The following is a 27,271-nucleotide window of genomic DNA, read 5'->3' as shown; positions in this document are numbered from 1 at the left end:
CACAAAGGTCTCTGATTCCTTGCTCTCTGAGGCAAACACTTTGTATCTTTGAGATTTTGTTGTTTGTCTGTTCCTATCCTTTTCTTTTCTTTTTGTTTCTTTTTCTCTCTGATTCTAATTATTGTGGAAGTGGAGTGTAATAAGAGCAGGACAGCTGTCACCATTCTTCCTGACCATTGTAATGGGTCTGTGATTTCCTCTCATATGAGTTTTCTTCCAGCTCTCTCCTGTCTTTCCCCTGAAAATTGCACAAATGTGAGCCCGTATGCAGTGATATGCATTTTGTTCTGCACCTACAAAGGTGCTGCATAATGATGAATATAAAAAAAATTCCCACATAACAAATAATCCCTGGACATCTAAGAAAAGTTATTTTCTGCTGTGATGATTAAAACAAAACATATTTGGATGGTTCTGCTGAAAGTATGTCATATGAACCTTCTGTTCTGTGTGCTGTTAAGGGTTTCTCTTCGGAAAATCATATTGCCTTCTTCTCCTGTGCTTGTGGAAAAAGATGTCATTGTAATGTTGGTGGAATCTGCCTTCCATAGGTGGTCATGGCTACTTTCGGCTTTAACCAGTCCTTCATTGCATAGTGAAATTCTCATGTGTAGAACAGGAAAGAGGGAAGTAAAACAAATTCCTGGTCTCGTGTTCAGGTGCAGAATTAGTAAATTGCATAGAACCTTTTTCTGCTTGGTCCTTATAGTTCAGTGATAAATGTGAAGCCAATCTAGAATGTGTCCTGTATCCAGGAAGGTCACGCCACAGATGCACAAATTATTTTGTTAATTATCTGTTTGAACCTATTTTCTTCTTTCTTCCTCTCTCCTTTTCCCCAAAACAAAACTAGAAATGCAATTTAAGTATAAAGGATCAGCTATTATGCACATACAAAAAGGAGCAGTTAGATTACAGAGGGAAGGACTTGGGAAGGGAAAAGCTTGAATTTCCAAAACAGTTACCTGTGAAGCTTTGCACTTAGCATTTGCCTGGGACTTGCTCCTGACTGATGAATTATGTCTGGAATTACAGTGCCATTTCCAGTGGGATGAGTATTTATTCCAGTAGGATGAGTAGTTCTTTATGCGGCATAAAGTTTCTGTTGTATGCATATGTCCATCTCTGAAATTTTGGATTTATTTGAATAAGCCTTGAATAAGGATGACTTGTAGAGTTACCTTTTCTATTTTACAGCACTAACTCCTTGTTTTCTTTTCCTTTACAGCTAGAACATATTCAGAAACACATATGGTATATGTAAGTAACTTTTAAAAAAATTTTTTGCATACGTTCATTGTTGATTCTGGTATTCTAGTGTTCTGTGAAGAAACCACTAGAAGAGTAAGACTGGAGTTTGAAAGCAGGTTTCACATATGTGAGAAAAAGAGGCAAAGAACAGAAAAACGTCTTATTTTTTATTTTTCTACCCTTTGCCACTCATATAATTGCATTTATATGTACCAACCCAGGAACATTTTTTGTACAATCGCTAACAACTGTTTAAAGTAAGACATTCAGTCCAGCAACTTGCTGTGTTAAAGAGATACCTGCAGGTGATCAGCAAAAAAATACCCACCTAGCAACCATATTTAGTTTGCTATCCAAGTGCTACAGACAATCCCTTGTAATACCTCCTTGACAAGAAAGCTTTCATTTGTTCCTTCTTGGCATCTTGGCTTTTCTCTGAAGTAGAAACAAAAATGATGATATTGGTAAGTAAGCACCTGTGACCAAAAGCTTCTCTGTCTCATAATCCCCACTCCTTTTTCATAGCAAGCTATGAGACTGTTTCTGACCTTGCAACCTGTTGATGTGAGAGTACTTCTGTGACTTGATTAAAAACAGCAGTCCTGACAGTGAAACAGGCGTTCTGTGAGAAAAGTACATACTTGTCTGGTGGTTTGGGTGTAAGGAAGATTGATGGCTTTTAAAAGTGACCTTGCTCTTTGTGTAGCTTTAGTAGTATTTCAAGAAGCCTAAGTAAATAAACTTTTTCTACTATGATATCCTAATCAAATTAAGGAGAATATTTCACATAATAAACAAGGAAATTATGCTTGGATACATTTCCCAGGTGGGTGATAAGGAAAGTCCTACGTTCATAATCCTGTCATTACTCTTGAGAAGTACTCGAGGATGATGTGAACTGATATATAAGCCTGTCACCATGAAAAAAAACCCCACTTTTTCTTTATTTGTTTTGTTTTCTCTCTAATTCTATTTTATGGGCCATGTTCACCTCTGGATTTATATGACTTCAGTAGGACCTGAGGGGGTTTTGTTGAATAGTTAAGAAAAAAATTGGAACTACGAAAAAACTTAGTTCACCTGAAATAGTGGCAGCACTCTGCCCATGGCTTTTCCATGTTCTCTTCAGTTACCAGACATGGCAGCTTTTTAAACTAAAGAAGTACTGGAGGTTTCCTACACATACTTTTTTTTTTTTAATTCTCATGGGTAAATATAGAACAAATGGAGTGGGGAAATCTCTAATTGTAATCTCTAAAATCCCTCCTATAAGGTCTTGCGAGCAATTGCAGAAGTAAATGCTGTTTGCATCAGATTGGACAGATGATTCCCTCTGTTTCTTCATGGAGTGAAATCAGCTGACACTCTCCAGGCTTTTATCAGAACTGGAATAGGAAATTAAAGGAAAAGTCATTGATCATGTATATTGTTATTTTTATCCTCCTCAAGATTTTTACCTGGAACTTTTCACTTGTTGAAGGACTGTTGTCCCAGGCTCACATATTCAATTGTGCAGGTGTGCATTACTTTAGTCTATATTTAGAATTTGAAGATTTTTTTCATTTGGAGACATAAACATTTGAACACTTTCATGTACTTCTCAATGAAGGTCAGACTCTTTGATAATTGACACAGTAAACTGCATCTGAGACTGTTTTCAGAAGTAGAAACTGAGTTTTGCAAAAACAAGTCTCCTCTGGACTCCCAGGGTAGTCAGTGCAGAAAGGCTCTTCCAGATCTCTCTTCAGATTGCCTAAAAAGAAGTTTCTGCTCAAAATAGCTTTTTTAATGAGTCTCTTTCTCATTTTCTCTGTACTGGCCATGGGTTGACCTCAGAAGGTTAACATCCTGTAGCTAATTTTAGTCAGTGAATAACCTTGCCGCCTCCAAAACTCAACTGCTTTCATCTGGTAATGTTTCACAACCTCTTTGCATTTATTTTGCCTGGAAATACTTATGCTGACAGAGAAGGGGCTGTAGTGTTTTATCCTATGGCTGTTTTGCTCACCTCTTAAATTTTTTTCTTTATTTTATCTACTATTCTATGTAAAATCTTCATCCTTTGTTATCTATAGGTTACTGACCTGAAAGTTGTACTCGGAACATTGAAGTGGTTTCACTTGGTTCTTCAAATAAATATTGAGGCTACTATAAAACTGAAGAAAAGATTTAATTGCATATTTAGGCAGGCAGAGAAAGAGGTCTTGAAAGTTGAAATCATGATTCACAAGCCTAAAAAAGGAAGAAAGAAACCGAAGTGAATCCTTTCGTCAGCAACCTCCAGTCCTTGCTCTCCCACCCAAATTAATTCAGTGAGGTTTTTCAAGCCTTTTTAATTGAAATAATTTATTTTTACCTCAAATGCAGGTTATCATAAACCAGAAAATAAACAGCAGTTATTTTCACATTTTTTAATAAAGAGGACAAATAAAATTACCTATTATGGTAAATACCCACTCCTGTAACGTTGAGTATATTGCCTTAATTGTGAAGGTACCAACTTGCTAAATCAAAAAAAAGAACAAATGTACTGGTTCTGCTTTGCTTTACACTGATGCAAATGGGCATCTCGGTGAGATTCATGAGAGAATTTCATGGAGAGACTGAAAAAGTCCACCCTGATCAGGAATCACAGCTATTGTATCCACCAATCCTCACAAAAGAGGATGGGTTTTAAAGCAGCAATTACATTCATGTGGGCCTTTAAAAAAATATATGTGATTTGCAGTAGTCACTGTGTGACATTGTTTGATGTCTGTGTGGGCTGCAATGCAACAAATTTGTCACTCTGCTAGACTGAGAATGGAACAGGCATTGCAGTCATGCCAATCACAGCCCAGACCCCGTGAGTTTCGTTTCCTGAAGCTCTGAATTGCACTGCCAAATGACAAGACACCTCTTTGCAGATTTTACTTGTACCTGATGAGGCGGTGTGAAAATTCCTGACTCTGTCTGAGGCTGACCAGGTGCAGGGCATAAGGAAATGCCACCCTGGAGTGCAGGGAGGATGGCAAGCTGTGCTCTCTAGAAACGGCTCCTGTGCTGATTGATACTGAAGAAAATTGTAGCTTCTATTCAGACAAGGGCAGCTAGTGGGAAACCCAGGTTTCCTGGAAATTTTCAAAGACAATAATTCTTTTTAATCTCTTTTAATTACCTTAAGGACATCTGCTTGTAACACGAATGATTTATTAAGTCAATACTTTTCAGAAGTGAACTGTAGATCATTAAAAAGCAAAAACACTCAGCTGCTGTTCAAAGGTCTATCCTGCAAGAATTTATCTTAATGACAAGCTCATCACTGGATTTAATAGTGCAAGGTTATGAACTAATCATTGCTTATTACCTTCTGAGAGCTAGATCTTAATTCTAAGAGGTAGCAGTAGTGACCTCTTAGAAGGAATAAGATGTCTCTTTAGTTGAACAAGGATTTTTGAGTTTAGCCCTTACATTCAGGACGATGGTGGCATTGCAGAGTCTCACTTCTGGAAGACTCAAAGGAGCCATCAGAAGCTGTGTTTTAGTGGTTTAACACACAAGAACAAATCCCAAGTAGCAGCAGATTTTATGACCTCTGTGTTTACTTACAGTCCCCTAAATTGAATAAAACTGAAAGGGTATGTGTTAGTGCTCCTTGTAAAAGAGGTGGGATCCTGACCCATGTTGTCATGACCCATGTAATGAACACCAGAGTCTGACTCCATGACATCCAGGTAGGGCTGAGCACATTTTCACTGCTTCAGAAGAAGATAAAATGAACATTTCTGAGGAGTCTTTTTGCAAGTGATGTCCCACAAACAGAGCAGATGCCTCACAACTGCATTTCAACTTGCTTAAAAATGAATTGCAAGTAGCACTCAGCAATCTCCTGTGATTGTCCCAGTATGTGACTGTCCTATTCAATGTATCCTGTTCTGGATACATTGACTTAGTATTGCTTTCTTACCTCGGAGGAGATAATCTGCATTGGCTCTTTTTAAGGTGTATGGCCTCTCTTTTTGGTACACTGGCTGAGACCTTGGGCTCATGTATATGAACTTACCAGAGCTGATTTCTAACTTACACAAGAAAAACTAAGGACATTTGGACTGGAACGCCTTTTTCTGTGTAGATACTTGGATAGCTTACATTGAGTCAGGAACATTTTAAACTGTGTGAGCAAATTCACAAGTTGTGGCCACCTTATTTTTTCCAGCATCAAAAAGAAGGATCTCTTCTAGTCCAAACACAGCCCCTGTAAACAGCAAATGGTGACAGTTGAAATATTCATGATTGCTGTTGTCCATGCTGGGACCTTGGACACAACAGTCACACATTTGCACCACACAAAGGAAAGGGAAACACAGAGCAGGGAAACTTCAACATTGCATGAAGCAGCTATTGAGGAATAGCAGAGGTTCAGAGTAGACAATTTCTCCAACCAAAACACAGACACCACCACCAAACCCACCTCTTTGCGTGGATAGAGTTTACATTAATTGCTCACTGCCTTCCAAAATAAAATCAAAGGATATTCAGGATGTCTGCAATAAATATCATTAGTCAGTTGGATATACCCTGACACCTTGACCTGTTTCTTGCAGTCATGGCCTTTAATTGCAATGAATAATCAATATTTCCTGAGCCTAGTGAATGGGATGAGATAATTGTGCAGAAAGCCTGTGTTAACTACTTTTGAAAGAGTAATATGTTCTGCTGCTAATGGTGTGTTCTGAGGTCTGCCACTGACCTCGAGCATCGCACTTGAGCCAAAATTTTCAAATTTGCATGTCTTAAGAGAAGCAGAGATTGTCATGTTTGGGTGTGTAATTAAGCAGCATGGTTTTCCCCCAAAGCCCTTTAAAGTGTCAAGTGGGAGCCTGAGCATGAGGTCTCTTAATCACATTGGAAGTGTTAACGAAAGAAACTGCTGCAGTGCCGGTCATAATCAGAATTGGTGAAAAAGAGTGATGGTTTGTTCAGAGCTCCTTCTTTGAAAGGGAATCATTCAGCTTGTACTTTTCAGCCTGATAGTCTGAGGTCTGGCCAGCTGATGAGACAAAATCTCTGAAAACATGTAGTGTTTTATAAATGTTTGGCATTAGGATGCTGAACAGCTGCTTCTATTACAAGGGCACTGGTAAGTGAAGTTCCTATTGCCTCGCTGGCTGAACACAGACATTTCTCATTAAAGACCCAAATCCACAACCTGCTGGTCAGTCCTAGCCTTCGTGACAGTTTCTTATGAGAATAATATCTGTCTGGTTGGAAGCTCTGGTCTCTCAGTGGGAATTTAGCAAGCTGTTTCCATCTGTTGCTGCAGGCTGTGTTTCAGAGTATGGGTTCATTTGTGACTCATGTTTCTTTTCTCTCCTTTCCCTCCCCCTTTCTCTCTCTCATCTTCTTTCCTCTGCAGAGGGGGTAAGAATGAGCCAGAACCAGAGCAACCAATCCCTCGAAAGGTGCAGATTCGTTCTCTGCCTTCCTTGGAGGATATTGATCCAGACGTGTTAGATAGCATGCACTCGTTAGGCTGCTTCCGTGACCGAAATAAACTCTTACAGGACTTGTTGTCGGAAGAGTAAGCACTTGCTCAGTCTTCATATCAGTTGGGTGTCCAGGGCCTGGGATGCTTATGAACCTGGGGAGAGGTAGAGAGCACTTTAACTGATGTCTCTCTCTCTGAGTGACTGGTAAGAACTTCTCACCCTCTGGCTGTTCATTTGCTGGTGAGGTGATGGGAGCAAGCACTGAGCCTTTCTTGCTCCGTGGGTCAGAATCTCACAGCCTGACCAGCAATGGAGCCAATGTGCTATTTCTTCCCTAGCTGCCAGGCCAGGTCACTTCATGAAAACATGGGCTGCACAGTCCACATGGGGAGGTTTCATTGCTGATGTTTGTGTTGGATATGCTTTTGTTGCCAAATTTTTATTTATTTCAAACCTATTCCTAAGAGCTGGTGTATCTCCTGAGGTGTTAAGAGGGACAGGTGGTAGAAAGAACACTTAGAGGCTCAGGAGACCTGTATGGCTGCCACTCTTGGTTTGGACTTCCTGGGGACACATTACCTTGACTGTTTGTGCCTCTGTTCTGTGTGTGGAACATGGGAATCTTAATTCCTTTCCTCACTAGCTGCTTGTTGGAGACAGCAAGGGTCTGAAAAGCTTTGTGGGTTGTGTATCTAGCAGTCATGTACATGTCATGACCACTTCCAGCTCATTTAGAATCACTGTGACTGTTTATTTGATGAGAAAGTTTTATGTACATGTTGACCTTTTTTTCTTTTCAAATGTAAAGGGTTTTTTTCCTTCCTTTTTTTCAGAGAAAACCAAGAAAAAATGATTTATTTTCTTCTGCTTGACCGGAAGGAGAGGTATCCTAGTCATGAAGATGAGGATCTTCCCCCTAGAAATGAAATAGGTACTGCAGATATGACCTCAGTCACCATAAACCTGTCTGAACTAGTTCCTCTTCACTTTTTTCTTTTTTAAATTCTGATTTTATTTTAATTTAAACCCAAACCCTAGCATCGCTGTTACCTTCCCACTGAAATGGTGTACACAGCACTGGTGAGAATCCTCAGCCTGGGGCAGGCAGGTCTGTTCTGTGGTTAAACTAGAAGGCTTCATCTTTCAAGACATGCCTGTCTCACAGTGCAGAAACATCCAAGTAGGTCTTGAACGGGATCTTAAAAAATGAGCTGTGAACCCACAGGCTGACTCTATGCAGGCAGATGAGGTTTAGCAATATAATCTAGTGGCAGAATTTTCTAATTACAAGTCTCAGTGTGGTGTTGCAGAAAGGCTGCTCACGGACTTCAGTTAGTAAGAAACTGTGTAGCTGCATCCCTCTGCAGTTATATATGTGCACATTCTCTTCTCTGTAAGTGAATACATGCACTGCTGAAAGTATGCATCATATAACTTAGCTGTTTTATAGTACATAAATCAAACTCCCATATTTTTAGACTTAGAAAGATTTTAAAAGCTTAATTCACAATAAGATTACATACCTTACAAAGCTCTTGTGATACCACTTTATTCCTATTTATTAATTGGTTTTTTAGGGTGCTGCTGATCACCACTAATCCAGACAACAGGAAAACTGCTCCCCAAGGAGCTAACTATATAAGGGACTCTTGATGTGCAGACAAGTTTAATAAGGGATGAGTCACTTCTAGCAATTATCTGAAACAGAATTTTGCATAGAAGTGTGGAGATTTTCAGGTATTGTACTCGAGCACTTTGAAGACTAGAAGCAAAGTGCCCTTTATTTTCACTGGAAAGCCTGGAATCTCACGAGCTTTCGGGGCAGTGCTATATTGCACAGCATTTGTTAATGCTTCATTGAATTATTAACCTATCTGAGTTCCAGGCTCCAGGCCCTATAATTTTGCAGGGAAATCTCTTCTACAGGAGAAGAGATGAAAGTTCTTAGTTAACACAGCAATTTTAAACTCCTACCTGGATGGAGCTACAGACAGCATGTTAGCAGGGATCCTGATGAAGATGGGTAGCTGTGCCAGCCACAGGTCCTCTGGTCAAAAGCCCCTTGTTCAGTGCAGTTTGTCATCTAGCACTCTGCTAATCAGCTTTTGACTCAAACAGATTATCCTGCCATGTAAGGACAGCATCATCTTGTTTTAGAAATGCTTTTGTCATAAGAAAAGAAACAAGGTGACTCTAGAATCTTCAAACCCAGCATGTAAGTGAATATGTAGCTATGCCCTAAATGCATTGCATACCTCTTCTACATGCCAAAGTATTTTCATGGTTTGAACTGAAATATTATGGTCCACTCTTGTATTTTTTTGTGCAGGGAGTGAAAATGTTTCCTAACAGGGAAACACTGACTGTATCTATGTGCCTCACCCACACATTTGAGCATTATTCTTTGAGTGTTTGTATTCCTCTTCCACAGGGGGTTTCCATGTCCTCTGTTCCCAGCGGTATATCTGAGAACATGGGGCAAGGTTTAATTAGGAGCAGTCATGTGTCTGATGAATATCTCATCATTAGCCATTAGCAATGGCCTTGCACAAACAAAGAAAAGCAGAGAACAAGTAACAGTTTAATAATAGCAGCTTGAAGAAACCATGTTCATGAGAGTTGTGTATTGTCTGAGCTCTTGCCGAAAAAAAAAAGCATCTGAGAGTATTTTGCTTTTACATCTTTGTTGGCATATTAAGTCTCAGAAAGAATGGATAAAGGTAAAAATATGGCCAGCTACAGGTTGTCCTTTCTTCTGGTGTCCCTTTGTCTGTTTCAGCTGTATAAGTTGAAACAGCTGTAGAAGTTTCTTCCAAGAGCCAAGGAAGGGCCACTTCCAACATTTTTCACATGCAGCTCCATTTTCTTTACTTTAAAACGTGGGAATGAGAAACTTCTCAGTAAAAAGAATGAATGTCTAATGTCTCCATGAGAAAAAGGATTTTGTAGGGTGAAGTTTATTAATAAACCAGAGAACAAAAGTTTGAGCCAGAATACATACAGAAGATAGAGATGCCTCATCCAAACCCAGAAGGTGAACCTTTATTTCCCACCTTCTGTGAGAAGGCAGATTTATAATTGGAGCATTACCTATATGATTCTATCTTCGTATGTAAAAATCCTTAGGAATGGCTTTGCTTTTCTGATATGAAATAAAAGGAAAATGCATCTGCAGTACTGTCACTGTCACTGGGCTATGGCCTGATTTTTTTTCTCACCATGTCCAGAGAGTTAAAGAAGAGAAAGGCAAATACTGGAGATTTTCCTATTTGTAGTTCCTGGGCTTATGCAAAATCTTCTACAGCTTTTGTATGACAACACTTAAGTAATTTTGGCAGGATGGGTGTGTATATGAGTAATTCTTTAGTATCTTTAGACTTGGCAGTGGTGGTGCCCTGTCCATTTCTTAATCAGACCTTTCTAAAAAGTATGTACAATACTTGCTACTCTTGGCCATGTGTACTGTAGGACTGTAGCCAATTTTAAATAGGCATCAAATATCTTTATTAGAAGCTCAACCACATTAATGCAAGCTTTGGATGTATTTTCCATCCAACTTTTGTGAATTTTTGTTCCTGAATTTATAGATGCACCACCTGTTCTTTTTTGCTTATTGTCTGTCTTTGATAACTTAAAATATATATTAGAAATCAATTTCTTCCAGCATCTTAAGCAGCAAGGGCTGATACAAAAGAATAATTTAGCTTGTTAGCAATATCCTTTTCCTCCTCAATTTTTTGTTGATTCCCTCATGGCCCCTCCGGCTAATGTCCCTCTCTCAGGGATTCTCTTTCTGATGGCTGTACAAAAGACTGTCATTCAAGTTTTTAGCTAATTCCTCTTCAAATTTCTTCTTTGCTGTGTTTTAAAGTCCAGCTTTCAAGAAAATGGCATGTCACTTTTGTAAATGTCACTTGGCTGAGTTTCCATTCCTGTTTTGAACATTCGTGGATCAAATTGACTTTTAAAATATCTGTTCATAAAATATTTTTCTTGGCTTTTTCTCTTTATTGTTTAACTTCTCTTGTTTGAGCTTATTCATCACCATTCTTTTGGCACTTGATGCTTTCTTCATCTTCCTTCTTCCTTTCTTTTAAACTGCTCTATTTTACTTTCCTTTTTTATGTCTGATATCCTGCTACAAAACTTGTATCCATTTGGTGTTATATATACACTCTGAACATTCTTGTTATGTGTGTTACTATGGTATAGATACACTCCTGAACCACCAGTTGTTCTGTAGCATGAATTCTTTCTCATATTTTGAACTTGCTTGAAGAAGCAGGAGTTTGAAATATCCAAACCTTGTCCCAGCTTACTTTTGACCACTTACACATATGCAGCTGAAGTCACACAGTATGAATGCTTTATTTGGTTTATCTCCCTTTGTTTTTCTGTCAGCTTTATGCACTCTTTTTTTTCTTATCTGGAGGTCATTGCCTATACCCTTTTCTACTATCTTTTTATTGCTGGATAGAGTTTGAAATGGAGTGAGATACAACGGCACTTTTTTATCTAATTAATTTTTAAGTGGAATATTACTACTGCTAACACAAAGAATACTTGGGTTATACTCTAATGGGGTCAGTTGTTATCACTAATCCATTTGCATTGAACCATCTTAGCTTATGCTCATTGTTTCAAGGATAAGCTCTGCCTCAAAGAGATCTTGTTCTAAAAAACATGATGTTAGAAAGAGAGAAGGAATGAGTACATGGTGGGTGTGAGGAGGGCAAGATAATAAAGAGCAGGCAGTAGAGGCAGAATTGTCAAGTGTGGTATTTCTGGTTCTGCACAGGAATCCTGGCAGAAGAGTAAGCCTTAAGGACTGGGCACTGTGAGCTCCTTTGTGACAGCAGAGGTGAAGGATGCCTTCTTTTACAAGTGGTCGCTCCCCACTAAAATTAAAAACGTGTCTATAAATAGAGGCAGGGAACTGAAATAGCCCAACCAAAGGAAAGAAAATCCTTCTGTATTTTTTTCTGCCTTTCTCCTTTATACTGTTTTGATGCCATGTGCGGTGTTAGCTATAAAATGTCTCAGCAGGTCTGTATTTGGTTCCCTGCTTCACCATGAAGAGGTGGATGATTTGGCAAGTCACCTTCTGCAATGCATTTTGGTATCTAAAGACTCTTTTCAGAACAGTTTAAGTACTCCTCAGAACCTCAGTAAATGTTTGTCAACATCTTTAGGAATGAATTGCCTTTAAATATCTCTTATATATCTTCATATGTCTTTTATATATCTTTAAATATCTCTTAGACCTCAGTTTTCACTCTGCAAAGCTAAAGTAGCACTTTGATACCTCATAGAATTGTTACACAATAAAATGTGTATAGCATTTCATTTACTATAGTAGTAAAAGCTGTATGGTGTGGCTCTCATGGAAGGATTTGTCTCAGGTAGAAAAGCATGTTTAATTTGAAATGCTTCTGAAGGAGGAAAAATATAAATCAGCAGGAAGAACCTGAAATCTAATCTTAAAGATGCAAACAAAAGGGTATTCTTTCAGAGCAGAATGCAATTCTGAATGTACTCCTGTCCCTGTGTCACATTTAATCTGGCTGGCAGGGATGTGGAAGGCAAGCTCTAGCAACCTGGGTACATACACAGGATCCCTAGATGGCTCATGCTCTACCTAACAGCTTGTGCTATAGCCCATGCTGTCACCTTGTATCATCCTGTTATTACTGTTACCAGCTTTGTAAGCTAATTTCTGCAAGCTGTGGTATAGTTGTACCTCTATTTTGCGGTGCTCACAATACCTTCAGGGCAGTGGCAGGGCTCCTTCTCTCTGCAGCTGGATTGCAAGTTATATCTTAATGCTTGCAAATTTGGAACAAGGGAGAAACTAAAAATGTTCACCTCCATCATGAAGAGATCTGTCTTTGTGGGGGAGGTGTGAGAGTGAAACTGTGGAGAGAGGATTTAACCCACCTGTGTGAGGTAAGTCCCAGCAGAATTGAGCTGACAGCGTTTTGTTTCCGGGCAGATCCCCCCAGGAAGCGCGTGGACTCCCCAATGCTGAACAGGCACGGGAAGCGGCGGCCGGAGAGGAAATCCATGGAGGTTCTCAGTGTGACAGATGGTGGATCCCCAGTTCCTGCTCGCAGAGCCATTGAAATGGCACAGCATGGACAGAGGTGGGTCTGTGCTTCACCCAGGAGCCCTGCCTGCCTGGGGCTGCTCCCCCGCTTTGTGTTACACATACAAAGGAGCTGTGGGGCTTTCCTGTTTGCTCCAGCACTCATTACACCTTCCAGTCACATCTGCAACGTGATCTGGCAGCCAGCAATGCTTGTGCAGAAGTCCTGCCAGGGACTTAAGGGTTCTGTTTGCTTGCAGCTATTCCTCAGGAAGCCACCATGTCCTCTGGGCAAGACCCATTTCACCTCTTTTTAATTGTTGAGGGTATGGGCATGCAGTCTAAGCTTGCAATACAGGCTGACTGGGCAATGGGAACACATGAGGGCTTTGGGAGGTCTCAGACACATGTGTCCTGTCAAACAGGATAAATTACCTTCTGCTTGCTCTTCTCTGTCTCCAGAGCCTACAACAGGAATCTAGGTGACTATCTGGGATTAGGTTCCTAGCTTTTGGGCGCCTGAAGTTAAATGAACACCATGCTCCATGTCATCAAAACAACTTGAATCTGAAAAGCCCTGTCCAGGCATCTTGTAGATGCCTCCAAAACGTGCTGTCAGAGCCACAGTGCATCTGAAATGGCACGTAAATCACCACATGCTTGTAAAGTGATGGAATATGTATAATTGTCCTCTTTTCTATCAAAGAAAGTGTCAGTCTTGTGGAGAAACAGCAGAGGAAAATGGTGTCTCCTCAAGGCAAGTTCTGGGAGAGTAAGTGAACTGTGGAAATTCACTTATGTGAACCATGGAAGTTGCTTCCTCAGTCCCTATGACTAGCCTAAGGGAAGCACATGCATTTGGTTTCACACTTGCATTAATCAGTCAGTATAAAGAACACTTCCCGTATATGAATGATGATGATGATGTTGTAACTTCTGTTTCAGTTTTTACATAATTTTTTATTTGTTCAGATCTTAAGATCTGTTAAAAAAAAAAAAAAGCCTAAAAGCCTGCTGTGATCAGAAGCTCCCTTTGCTGACTGAGAACTGGGAGAAGAATATGAAATAATTTCACAGATATACCTGAGGCCCCTAGAATTGCTGGAAACTTTTCCTGGCAATTGTTACAGTTCTATCTGCAGTGAAGAAAGAATGGTGATTTCCAGAATCTGCTAGGACTTATTTCAAACTGGATATGTGACCTTGAGACTGCCATAAAGACTTCTTGACATATTGTAGGTTGGAAACCTGTCTCAAATATGTGATTTGGTGTGAGGTGTGGGTGAAGGAATTGTTCAGGACAGGGTGTGCTCAGTGTTCCTAACAGGCCTCAAAGGAGTAAGGATGAGCACAGCACTGACTCCTCGTTCCACCTGCAGTGTTTACTCTGCTGCTGGGAGATGCGTAGGACATGGGGCCTCCAGAGCCAGGCAGAGGCAAATCACTTCTCCCCACCCCAAAGCTCCTTCACAGGGAGTGTCCAACTGAATGGAACAATCATGAGGTGTTAAATTGACCACAGCATTTTCTGAGAGCTGAAACCTTTTCTTTCATGTCTGAACTTTGAATTTGGATTCAGAAGCCTGAAGAGGCAAAGCTGTGTCTTGCTATCCAAAGTATTTCTTTTGCTTTTAAATGTCTCAGTTCTGCACATGAGGAAACAGTTGAAGTCAAAAGGTCTGGGATAAGTTCAGAGCAGAGATATATCCAGGCTACATATCGGTAAAGAAAGGCTTTGGCTTAAGGAGGAAGCAAAACCTGCAGGCACAAAAGAGGTATGGGGCAATGCATACCACAGGTCAGGAATGGACATAAAAGTGTGATTAAGGGTGGAGAAGGGGTGTAATAACACCATGATTGATGATGATGGGCATGGTAGTGCTTGTTTTCAAAGGGGTTAAAGGGAAGTTGTTATTTTACTCCACGTGTGAGCTTCCATAATTCATCCCATGCACATGCAGAGATGACAATGGCACATTTTGTGCTGCTGGCAGCACAGTCGTTTATAACACGAACTGGCTTCACTAACAAACCCCACTGCATGGGGAGTGTCTGGGGAGAATGCATTGCTGGTGGGGCACCATCTGTCAGAACACTCAGTAACAAAGTGACAAGTACCTTCCACCAAGAATGGGGATTTTTAATGGCTAGGTGCATATTATATTCCATGAAATGACCCACTGACAGTTGGTTTTACAGCAGTAGGGTTTAGATCCCCAAGGGGAATGCTTTTTTAAGAATTACCTTTTTTTTGATCTCAAGAGACAATTATTCAGTGCTTTTATCCTACAATACTAGGAAGATTGACCATGAAATCAGGTCTCCTGTTTAAACACAGATGACTTGTGTAAACATCTGGAGAAACAGTGCCATTGCTTCTTCCTTGAGCTGGCAAAGATATACTTCTGACCAGTGGGCAAAACACACCCAAGTGTCTTGTGATTTAGTCCTACTTTCCTCTTTCCCAGTAGTAAACAGATATTTGCTTGCATAAAGAGGATTTCTGTTACAACCTCGGGTTTACATGTCTGTATCATGATCTGTGCCTTTGGTAACCATGTGGGGGCCCTACAAGTGTTTGGTCTTGGCTTGTTTAGGGCATATCTTTCCACTGAAATTTAAAACTTGGCAGCCTCCAGCCTCCAGACTGAGAAAGTATTAAGTGAAAAACATAATCCTTCAGTGACTTGGTTTTGAATAATGGACGAGGAAAACTCACACAAAAGCTGCTTGTGGAGCTTACAGGCTCCTTGAAATGCTTGTGCCAACCTCTCCAGGTGTTCTCCAATGGATCCTTGTGAATGGCAAAGTTGGTATGCACAAATTCTAGCCCCTCTAAAAGTGGTGACTAAGTTTTGTTAATTTTTGGGTTTCCCTGCTAGTTGTCAACTAAACTGGGTTCATAATTATATCTTAATTACTTCTGCTGTTCTGGTATCCCCCCCACCTCTCAGACTATCTGATATTTCATTGAAATGTCAAAAGAAAAGAAGTAGGTTCTGAGCTTAGTTTAACATCAGCTAATTTGTCCCTTGTGCTAAAATCACACAGACTAGGAAGAATTCCATGGGAGCAAGAATCCAGCAGGGATATGGCAGAAATTTTCAGCAGCTTTGCTGTGAGAGTCCAAAAACCATTCTAAAATGGGCTTCATTAACTATTCATTTTCTTCTAGTTTTTGAAGTGGAGAGCTTGCATGAGAGATCAGCTAACATTAGGAAGCAGTGTTCTGTGAAACAGTGAAGTGAAATATATTACAGAGCTGCCCTTTTAGCAAAGCACAGGGAATTTCACTTCTAAGCTGCAGGGATTCAGACCCAAGATGAGAAAGAAGGGCATTTATACACTGAGTATAGGGAAGAGAGTTGAGAGTTAAGTGGTAATGGACCCTACAAATTAAAATACAAAATGGATTACTGTTCCTCTAAGAGGCTCTATGGTCTGATTTTAACCTTTTCTGAGAGCATGCTTAGTGTTGAGGTCTTCTGGAAAAGTCATGAGTAATGAATGCTTTGCAATTAATTCTTCAGGTGTGTTCTGTTTTCCCTGGACACTGTGACAAAGTAGATGGTACCTGGGTTTTAAATTGAATAAAGGAGAGCAGGGTTTACAAGTATGCATGGGGGAAGTCATCTTAGACCTCGGAAGTCAGGGGAAGATAATGAACTTGAGCACTGTGTAGGCTTGAGCCATGACTGTAAAGTAAAAGAAAGGTTTTTCAGAGCATTGCTTAAAAAGGGGAGGATGGGTTGGGGGACTGGGTGTCCAGCATTGCTACAGGTGACTCTCTTTCATAAAAATGTCCACACTAGTAACTGTGTTTTCTCGCTTTGTTCCTGCCATAGTAAAACAATGTTCAGTAAAAGCCTGGATATCTCTGAAGCCAATCCCAAATTCAACAAAGAAGAAAGGTATAAACACTGACAATATGTTCCTCTCCTCTACCTCACTGCTGAGACCTTAAAGATGCAGTACTTACCTTCTCTGTGTGGGGACAGAGCTGTTCTCTCTTTCCTCTTTAGAGAGAAGCAAAGATGGTGGGATATTTACAGCTCCATGCTATGTATGTTTTTGTACAGTACCATTCATTTGAGGCTATCCCAAATGCAGCCTTGGACTGTACCAATGATTTCCCCACTCAAATTTCATCCTACTGCTATTTTCTGGTTCAGTTCTGCCATGAGTAGAAGTTCTGCCCAGGGTAGAAGATGTATTTGCTTAAGACTTCTTTGGGAAGGATTGGAATATAAAACAGTAGGAAAGCCCAGAATGTTCCACTCTGAGCATTAGAGACAGCAGCACAGCTGAGTGAGTGACAACAGTGGTAGGAAAATTTGGAAATTCAGTCTGATAGACAAAATATTGAGGACCTCTGGTAAGAGACAAACTCTTTAAGACTACCCAGAGGACACAGGAGGAAAACATGATTGAAAACAGGGTTTTTGGAGGATGATTCTAATCCAGCAGTTCAAGTGACAGATGCTGAAGAACAGCAGAAAGGGTAACTCCCAACTGTCAACAGAGGTACAATGGAAAACAGGTAGGCCACCACATTTACAGACTTTAAGTGGACTTGTGTGGGTCCATGAACACAAAAAAAAGTTCATACTTTTGTATAGGTTTTTAGTGTACATGTTGTTTCTAAACTTTTGGTCTCAGAGGAAGAGAATTTTTCTCTGTGTTGAAAACTGGCATCCCAAAGGATAACTCTTCATCAAAATGTAATCCTTACACATTTTGGACAAACACTAAGCTTACCCAAAGGTTACAAGTGTGGCATATGATTCAAAAAGGGAGGAGCAATGGCTTCCTTAAAGGAACCAATGGACTTTGCAAACCATTCTTATTTCCATTTCCCCTTTTCATAGAAATATTTCTATACAGAGATAAAGGTGGCCTTTATGCCTCAGGAGAATTGCAGGATGTGTGAGGGACTGTTTTGGCCTTTTGCAGTCTGAGACAGTCTTCTGTGGTCAATGTTTCAAGTCCTGAACCTGCCACAGTGAGGAACATCGTGCATTTGCAGGAGAGATTGTGCCTCATGTAGTGTGTAAAGCACCCTCTCTAAGGTGCCAAAATACCAACAAGCATTGGATTGGACCTGATATGTTAGCAACCTTGTAGTTCCACAGCCATAAAGAAGTAGTGGTTATACAGCCTTTAGTGGCTGGGCTTTCCTGGGCCGTTAGCCTAGACATGGAAATTCCTGTTCCTTTCTCTGATACTCCCTATGTGTAAGTTCTGCTCTTTAACATGTGGCATTTCTTGCATTAAAAGTTAGTCTAAGGTTACTCCAAAAGTGAGATTTTTCATAGTAATTAGGAATCAGGTCCAGTAAAAGAGATGCAGAAATTTTATCTGTGACAGGAGAGGAGTCTTTCAGCGGATGTTCTGAGCACCATTCCTTGTCCCTCTGTCCTTCTCTGGCAGCTGCTACAGCTGTGCTAAGAGCAGAAGAAATGACACTTCTGTATCTTCTGTGGGAATTTCTTAAATCCACATAGGCATTTTGTGTTTCTTCTCAAAAGTGGTATTTTTCAGAAAACAGGAGGAGAAGGTTAGAGCACTGCATGAGGATCACCCAGAGTCCTGCTCATTCAAGGACCAGGCTGAATTTTTGAGGTCTACATTCACTGTAATCTTACCTCCCTCTCACTTCTAAGAGTTGAAGTGAAGGACCTCAGTGGTGGGAATGGGAAAGAACCTGGATTCTAGATCTGTGCACAACCACATGAAAGGAAGGGGTAGCCACCAAAGAGGACCCCAGCAAAATGGGGTCACATAAATCAGGGTGGCCATTAAATTTTTGTTCAGTGTTTAATTGTCCAATTTTATGATACCTTTTTTAAAGGAATACTGCATCTTTAAGGGTCCCTTCCCTCTAGATGCACATGGTTGTCTTAGTAGCTGAGGCCACTGTCCCTTTCTTTTTCTTTTTCTTTCTGACTTTCTTTCACCCCCTCTTTCAGTGCTTCTCTTCTTCTGTATCTGGGTTGCTGCAGCTCCGTAGTTCACTTGCTTCAGTATTATAGGGAATGCACATGTCTGCGCTTCTGGGTCTATTGTGTCCTGGGATTGTTCATTTTTTTTTAAACCTCATTCCCCCTTTCCTTTACCCTATTGTCAATTTGCTTTCCATTCTCTTTGTTAACCTCTTCAGTGCCTTCCCTGTTGGGAAAATGACTTGAAAGTAACATTATTGAACCTTCTTGCACCCATTCTATTTACATTTGACTATTCTGCATGTGTGAATATGGGTGTATTTTCTGTATAAATATACACACAGGTTCCAGTATATGCAATGGGTGTCAATTTGCTCTTCTCAGTTACATCACCGTAGATAGATTGGTACAGGTATAATTGAGGACAGCATTTGTTCCTAAATATATACATATATTTGTATATATATGAATTAGATTTTACCCAAATTTGCACTCCACAGGCTGAAATATAAATGGAGTGTCACTCAAACACATGAAAAAGAACTTACTGTAATGCTTCTTTCCACTTCTCTATCAATGCATAGCACAACAGATTTTTTGTCCTATTCTGACTGCATTTTCATTTTAACTGTTCTCAAAACTGCTTTCGTGGCTCAGCCCAGCACTTGCAATGTTGATGTAACTGGAGGCATGGCTAGTTGCACTGAGCAGTAAACTGTGAAATCTACTGGGCATATATTAAATTTGGCATTTCTGTCTTGTGGCGAATGGATTTTCCTCACCCAGCCAGAGGGTAGCTCTGGCAGCTTGGGAGCCTCTTATTGAAAATGGAGAGAATGAGAGAGAGAAAGTGACAGAGAGGAAAAAAAGCATTGCATCCAACTTGAAAATAATTTGGCTTAATAACACCAAACCGTTTTTTTACTTCTAATCTAATCTTTGTTAATGTGAAAAGGTGGTGACATTTTCCTGAGTTTGCTTACCTGCATCCCTGAAAACTTAATAACCTGACAATTCTATTTCCATTTTGAATGCTTTGGTCAGTAGATAAAAATTAAGAATACTGATGTTTTCAATTGTCACTAGCCTTCAAAGTCAACGTGCCAAAGATTCAGTCTGCTTTTAGAACTGCTTTTTCAGACTCTTTTCAGCACAGCATTGATTTATTCTCCATTCACATTTGAAAGATTTCCTTTGCAACCTACAAGACCCAGAGACTGAATTTATTTTAAATGAAAAATGAGATCCTGGAGCACAAGATGGCATCCACAGAGATAAGTGCTGGGTTGCTGAGCTGGTATGTTCTAGCTGATCTGAATTCCTGACTATAAGACCATCATGACTAATAAGGCAGTATCAAAGCAGATTCACAGCTTGAGCTACAATCTTGTACCCTGGGCTCCCAAGCTGGCTCAGAAATGCATGCTTTAATAACCAATACATTTCACAGTTCATTCGTGGCAAAGAAAAAGTACTTCTTACCAGGCCAGCTTGGGGGACAGAGGGACACTGCACTGAACAAACTGGGGACAAAAAGAACAATTTCCTGGATAGCAGTGTGATATAACTATGCCTTATGTAAGAGGCAGAAAAGAAATGCAGCATGAAGTATGAACCCCATTGCTCTGCTGACTGCTTTAATTGGGATTTGGCTGGGAATTTTTTTTTTTGCAGCCTTAGTATGTGCCTCTCCATATTCCCCAGTGCCAAAGTTGGATGTGTCTGCAATATGTGAGTGGGACAAAAGTTGTTTTCTGGTCAATGAAACTGTCCCCCTAGTGTTCCTGGTCCCTGGAAAGACTTAGGCACCGGTGGCAATGATTATGACCGTTCAGTTCTCCGAACAGTATTTCACTCTGCTTTTCCTACTCTTCTCTCCACCTGCCTCCACACCCCTCTCTCTTTCTTTCTCTCTCCCTCTCTCTTTATTTTCCCTTTCCGAGGATGGCGAGTGCTGATCCATTGGGGTAAGCTCTAGTTTTGGATTATTCCTCTTGCGGGACCTGTTGTAACTTTGTAGAGGAACTTTTCATTTGCAATTTCCAAACACAACACAGGTTGATACAATTCAGAGACTGAGGCTTTACAGCAGGGAGAGAGAGAGAGAGATGTGGGAAGAAGCATTTTTGGTGCTTTTGTGTGTGTTTGTGTGCTTTTATGTTGGAGTCACACTCCATATAATTTTTTTTTGGGTTCTTTTTTTGTTCTCTTATTTGTCCCTCTATTTCAATGTCTGTGGGCACAGAAAACTATCCTCAGACCCTGTGCAGATACCAGACACCTTCTGAGAAAGAAACCCATTCCCTGTTTAGCACTTTTGTATCTGTTTGGTATTTTCCAGTTAATTTGAATCCTAATTTATCCAGTTTTCTTCTTTTTCCTTTTTTTTTTTTTTTTAATGAAACTGAATCCCATCCGTGTTATTAAAAAAATGCTGGGTATTCCCTCTCTTTTTAGAATATGTTTTCTTAAGAGGTGAACAGATGGCCCTAGAGACAGATATATCTTCAAAGCTCTGTATTTTCAATAAAGGCAGTATAGGTACAGCTAAGAATACAATCATGCTTCAAATTAACGTTCCATTTATAAATACTTAAGAGAAGGAGAATATTATATTAATAAATGATTTAATAAAACCATTTAATAGATCATTACAGACTACAGTAAAAACTTCTTGAGAGGGTACACATTGAGAAAGCTAATTAGCACCAGTAACATTTACTTCTCATGTTTGCAGCATGCTTCAATATCTGTTAATCCTTTCTAAACTATTTATAGATGGAACTTTAGTATAATTGGCCAATTGAGGAGGGTGGTGCTGTTCAACCATCACCATCTGTATGGGCTGAAAATAAGAAGAGGTGTGTTACCAGCACCTGCACTTCTCCCTCTGCATTCTCTGTAAGGCTTCATCTTACAAGTGGTTGTTACCATGAGCAGACCTTCTGACTCAAGCATGAATATTCCCAGTAAGAGCTGTCACAGTGTTATTTGCATGGCTGGGACTGTAAGACAGTGGAACATCCAAGGTATTCTATACATATTCCCTGAATCAGGGGGTGAGGAAGCACAGTTTGTACCTTTCAGACACCCAAAAGTAAGAGTGATGAAATTCAACACAGCCTGACTGCTCACCTCTTGCATGTTGATTCAGGTCATTGTCAGGGGTCTCCTACCCTGAAGTTTCAGTTTAGATCTTTTTGGTTTTGAGTGGACAAGGAAAGAGGAGTATCAAATTCCACCCAATTCATGCTTGAAGCAAATAAGAGGTTGGCTGGGTATTTTCTGGAATGACTTCCAAAACCACACATGGAATCAAACCAATTCAAAATTTCTAAGGCATTTCACCCAGGGACACAAGTCTGATGCATCTCTGCACGCTGCATGCATGCTGCAGGCTCCCCTTCTTGCAAGCATGGCTCCAGCTTGACTAGCTGTATTCAGCATCCTGGTAAAACTGTGCTATGAAAGCAAGTTCTGCTGGGACTGCAACAAGGTACCAAACTCAAAAGAAAAAGTTCTAGGAGATGATTATTCAAAGAAGAAACAAATGCCAAATCTGACCTAGATGTTAAATTCATGCTTTGAAGCCTTTATGTTCTACTGGTGTGTCCCAGCAGGGGCACTGCTTAAAGCATTTGGGAACAGATCTGAGAGAAGGGTGATGGAGACATGCTCTGTACATGTGCTACATGTGCCGTGCAGTTACCAGGCCAGCTGCACTCTCCGGTCTCCTGTTTCTCTCTGTCTGCACCTCAGCAGTGTCAGGCTTCAGCCCTGCACCTCTCAGGAAATTCTCCATTCTCTGAAGCCAGCTGGAAACAGGATTCAAGCCCCTTGGTTTCAGAACACTGGTCTGACATGAACTGGGCCTTGCATGGCTTCCACTTGACAGCAGCTGGCTAAAATGAGTACAAAATTACTTTAAAATGAAGGACCTTTCAACTTTGATTCTTTGAATTATCAGATAGATTGAATAAGGTATAAAATCATCACAGCTACAAACTCCAGCCCACACACGCACATTTCGTTTCAGTCCTTTGCCTCTCTCTTTCATAGCTCAGCTGTCTCCAGGTTATTGTCAGTCTGTGGAATGGGAGGAATAGCCTGCAACGATCTCAGTGTCCACCTCATGTTTAGAGTGCCCTCTGCATCTTCCCCCTCCTAAACCTTGGGTCTGCCTCCCTTATGTTTTGGGGTTTTTGAATTCCTCCCTCCAGGCTTGTCTAAACAACTGTGTCACTAAAGAGTCTCTTCTTGGTTCTCTAAATCTGGCAGTTGTGTTGGAGGGAATGCTCTTTATCTGAGCAACTGCACTGTCTTACAATAGCTTGTATTTTCAACAACCTTTTGATGACTTCCATTGAGTTAATGCAAAAGCACACAGGAATGCAAAATGCAGAGCAAAATGAGTCACACGCAGTGTTCACAGTTTCCTGGATTGTTGCATTTAGTATTAAGTTATTGGAATAATTACAGATTTAATACTTCCAGTAACATTTAATCCTTGTAAAGACTCTTAGGAGGTTACTCACTAATAAATACTTCTCACTAAATAAATGTATTTCATAGCCATGGAGATGATGTCGTACCTCTTTCCACACAAAAGACATAAGAGTCTGCCATATTAATGCTGCCTGTAGGGCCTCAAACTTTCATTTTCTGGTGAGAGAGCTAAAAATTTAAATTCCTGTTCTTTCATTACAGCATTTCAGCATAATGCAACGTTTTCATTCCTTTCTTTTGGCCCTGTCCCAGTTCTGTCCACCTGACTCTGAGATACAGGAGCAGTGCATGTGATTGTTTTTTTTTACAAACTGAATTACAGCATTGCTTAGCTGAAATGATCTTGATGAGAGGGACAAATCTGTCATTTTTGCTTATTAGCACTTTTTGTACTGGAGTACAGAACCACGTAGTAGGGCACAGTACTGAGTTTTTATAGCTAGCTTGAGAATCATATATCCCATTTGTAACGGTAAATTATGGGAGATTTGTTAAATTAAGGAAGATGCAAGGAAAATCTCCTCAGTCTTGGTGTCATATCCTATACTACCACTTTCTGGTAAAGGAGGAGGACTTCTGAAAACATACAGCTCTCTTTTTACCCTGACACTTAAATTGAACACAGGCTTTTTTAAATTCTTTCCACTGCTCCTATATACAATTTCCAGTGTGGACAAACTGAAGCTTGCTATAGGGCCTACTTTACTTCTTACATATTTTGCATGTAAATCAGCAGCAGAAATAAATCTTGTTCAATAGCAATCATGTGGATACTGAATGCATTTCCAGGAGGATTTCATACTAACTCTCTCTTATGTCCCCTACCTCAGGCTCCTAGGCTGGATGAAAGCACAGTACACAACAACTATTTTTCAAATATTGCTTCCAATAAAGAACTGGGATTTGGGAGGTGGGGACTGCCATATTCTGCCCTACATGTGTGTGATCATTTTTGTAAAAAAAATAAGAGGCAGTGGGGTTGGGAAGTGAGAATTCAGGGCTGTTGGAAACACCTAATTGCAAAAAGGAAATAGCAGAGTGGAACTTTTAAGCAAATCTCCTGGAATTCAGGTGAGTGTCAGAGAGGATGTTCCCACCACAATTAAGAGATGGTGGAAATACGTCCTTTAAGTTGATGTATAACTGCATCTCTGGGCACCTGAATGCCTTCCACATTTGTCCAAAATAATCTATGGATTCCTCTTGTAATTCATAGTTTGGAAGAAGCTTTTCCTGATGATTCATGCAAGGAACATTTTGACTAAATGGACTTCCCATCTGCACGACACATCTGTGGTGCAGTCAGCTACTTCACTTATAGGAAAGGCACATACAGTAGTCTTTCAAAAGTGGAGCAGACAGTTCTCCCCTTAAAATTACTTTGCATAAACCTTTATGAGTGCCCCAGATCTTGATGGTACAAATTTAGGCTTAATCTAGTGCGAAAGAATGCCAGGAGTGAGCCTAGTTTTTTACTGCTGCACTATGATGGGTAGACTACATCAGGGTACAAGAAAAAAACCTATGTGGGAATTTTCTGCATAGAATGAGTGCCCCAGATCTTCATAGTGCCAGCTGAGATTTAATCTGGCCAAAAAAACATTCTGTGAGTGAGCTTCTGGTTTTCACCTAGTTAGTGTGATGGACAGACTGCAATGGGATACAAACAAAACCATCAGGGCAGAGGATACAAGTAGAGAAAACAGAACCTGCGATTCTGTTCAGTTGTAGCTTATTTTTTCCTTGGAAATACTTCCTCTTTTGCAGTTCACTTATTTTTAAAGAATTCTGTCACTCAAACTTATTTAATAAGAAATGTCTGGGAGACCATTTTAGAGACCGTTTTTCTGTTTTGTTCTACAACAGCTGAAGAGAGTAAACTGATACAGTTTATGGTCTAAATTTGTTTTATATTCTTATGCATAAGCTGACATCGAGTATCTGACCTATATAAATTTTTAATGTATATATGTGTAAACACAGACAGACACATATTAAAACACATACACCCATACACTTAGTTTTCTACAGGAATTTCACCTTTTCATGTTTGTTACCTGAAGGCAAGTAGTTGCTTTCATGGCTCTTGTAATAGGTAGGTTATTATAGGTAGGAAACATTGATAGTTTTGCTATATTGACATATTGCTGCATGGTGGTTGTTGAATAAATAGGTTCTCAGCCAAATTCTCTCCTGTAAGATGTTTCAGCCTTCACGACAACTTTCTCTTTTAAAAGGATAGAAAGCAGCTGCCTCTGGGGCTCACTCATATACAGTCACACATAAGGTGTGGGTTTTTTTCTGCAGGGCAGCCCTCCTCCTAGGAACTTCATCTGCTGAAGTGTTTGTGCAGTCTGGCCTGTCTGCTCTTCCACCAGGTTTAGCATAGCACATTTGCACATTTTATTGTCAGCAGCTGACATTTTCCATAGGTGGCCTTGCTGGAGAGCATAAGACCATTAACAGTATAGGTGACCTTGGCAGCAGAGAGGACAGTTCACTCTCCCTTGACTGGCCTCTTTCTGAGGGCACCCCTGAGCTGTAATTTTGATATTAGTAAAGTCATCAACAAAAGCAGAACTCATTATCCACAGAGAAGACCTGGCTTGCTTAATGCAGCAGCAAGAATTCTCACTGGAGAGCAAAGATGTGAAATCCATCAGTGAGAAGCTGGAAAGGGCTAAGACAATGCAATCTTTGATTTCAGTGAGAAGTCATCACATAAGAAATTATTGTGTGCTTGAGTCAAGGGGACTTGGGGTTTTATTATCTGGAAGAACTCCCTACCTTTGTGCCTTGTACACATGGTGCTTTTCCATGTTGCTTATGACAGAGAAAGTCTCATTTTGTAACTGCCAGCACTGTGCAAAACAGAATTTTTAGCACAAGTTTGAATGTCTTCACCATCCTTTTGAATTGAGCTGTTCCATTTGTACAGAGCAGACCTAGTAGCTTCCATGTGCTTGATGACCAAAAAGAAGGTAGCAACTGCCTTAATTCAAAGGGATTATAGTATTCTCCCTGAGCAATAGCATTTGTTTGCTTTGGGGCAGGGGGGACAACTGAAAAACATGACAATAGTGAAAGGAAAGAAAAGGAAAGAGTTATGTCCTTTTCCAGTGACAGCCTCCCTCCTCTTCCTCACTTCATGCCTGTGCCTGTGGTGGCTGGTGTTCAGGGTTGTTACTTGTCCAGGTTTTCTGAGGGATGTTTTCCTTGTTGTGTCCATCCAGGTCTCGGTCAATCAGCGGAGCATCGTCTGGGCTCTCCACCAGTCCTCTCAGCAGTCCAAGGGTAAGTGCTGCTGCTTCAAGATCTGTTGGTCCAATCCACTCACACATGCTTGATGCTTTTTGACATCTGTTGTGCCAGAGCTGTGGCTCTTTGCTGGGATGTTTTGCTTTTCCTTGGCAGCTTGTAAATTTTCATGGGTGGTGAGGGAAATGTTACTTCCAAATGCAGGTGGAGGATTTCTCTTACGTGTTCCCTGCACTGTTAGCAGGGATCTCGCTGTGTCCCTGCCTTATTTCAGTCTCTTAAGCACACAGAATAACATTGCTATGACTAAACACTCCATATCCAGCTGAGGTCTGCATATAGCCTGTTTTCAGACTGAGTGATCAGGAGCCATTTCACAGCTGCCTTCAATTAGGTCTCAGTAAAGCACCAAAGCATGCTGGTTATCTTCTGTTTGCCTCAGAATCGCTCATACTAGGAAGTCAAAGAAAATAATTTACACAAATTTGAGGGCTGGAAATTTAAAAGGAAAGTAAGAAGCTGACTGACTAGGATGAGTAAAGATTCAAATCCCTATAGACAAGGTACTTTCACATGCCCTTTTTAAGCATGCAGTCAACTAAATACTGATAGCCAGAACAACACATGCTTGATAGTACATTTATTGTGAAGTTGTAACAGTTTCTAAATGCAATGACAGAGGCCTGCCTCTTCTTGTTAACTTATTTAGGCATAAAAGTTGAGTATTCCTAGTGCTTGAAAAGGTCAGCTAAGTCACTGTA

The 27,271-nt window shown here is 40.4% G+C and overlaps 1 protein-coding gene across 11 annotated transcripts in view; it reads left to right on the top strand.

Annotated features, from left to right (window-relative positions):
- BRSK2 (BR serine/threonine kinase 2) overlaps window positions 1–27,271 on the top strand; it is a 303,999-nt gene that overhangs the window by 242,797 nt on the left and 33,931 nt on the right. For 7 of the 11 annotated variants that reach the window (XM_066553001.1, XM_066553000.1, XM_066552998.1 and 4 more), the window contains exons 9-15: window positions 1,229–1,260; window positions 6,647–6,811; window positions 7,553–7,650; window positions 12,712–12,862; window positions 16,650–16,715; window positions 20,690–20,713; window positions 26,486–26,546. In XM_066553001.1, coding sequence (XP_066409098.1) covers window positions 1,229–1,260; window positions 6,647–6,811; window positions 7,553–7,650; window positions 12,712–12,862; window positions 16,650–16,715; window positions 20,690–20,713; window positions 26,486–26,546 — 597 coding nt within the window. The remainder of the gene's footprint in view (window positions 1–1,228; window positions 1,261–6,646; window positions 6,812–7,552; window positions 7,651–12,711; window positions 12,863–16,649; window positions 16,716–20,689; window positions 20,714–26,485; window positions 26,547–27,271) is intronic. The other 4 variants (XM_066553002.1, XM_066553006.1, XM_066553004.1 and 1 more) reach the window with 2 other exon arrangements.

The sequence above is a fragment of the Molothrus aeneus genome, chromosome 6 (assembly GCF_037042795.1).
Source record: "Molothrus aeneus isolate 106 chromosome 6, BPBGC_Maene_1.0, whole genome shotgun sequence".
Classification (NCBI taxonomy): domain Eukaryota; kingdom Metazoa; phylum Chordata; class Aves; order Passeriformes; family Icteridae; genus Molothrus; species Molothrus aeneus.
The sequence above is the reverse complement of the archived record's forward strand: the minus strand, read 5'-3'. Positions and strand labels throughout refer to the sequence as shown.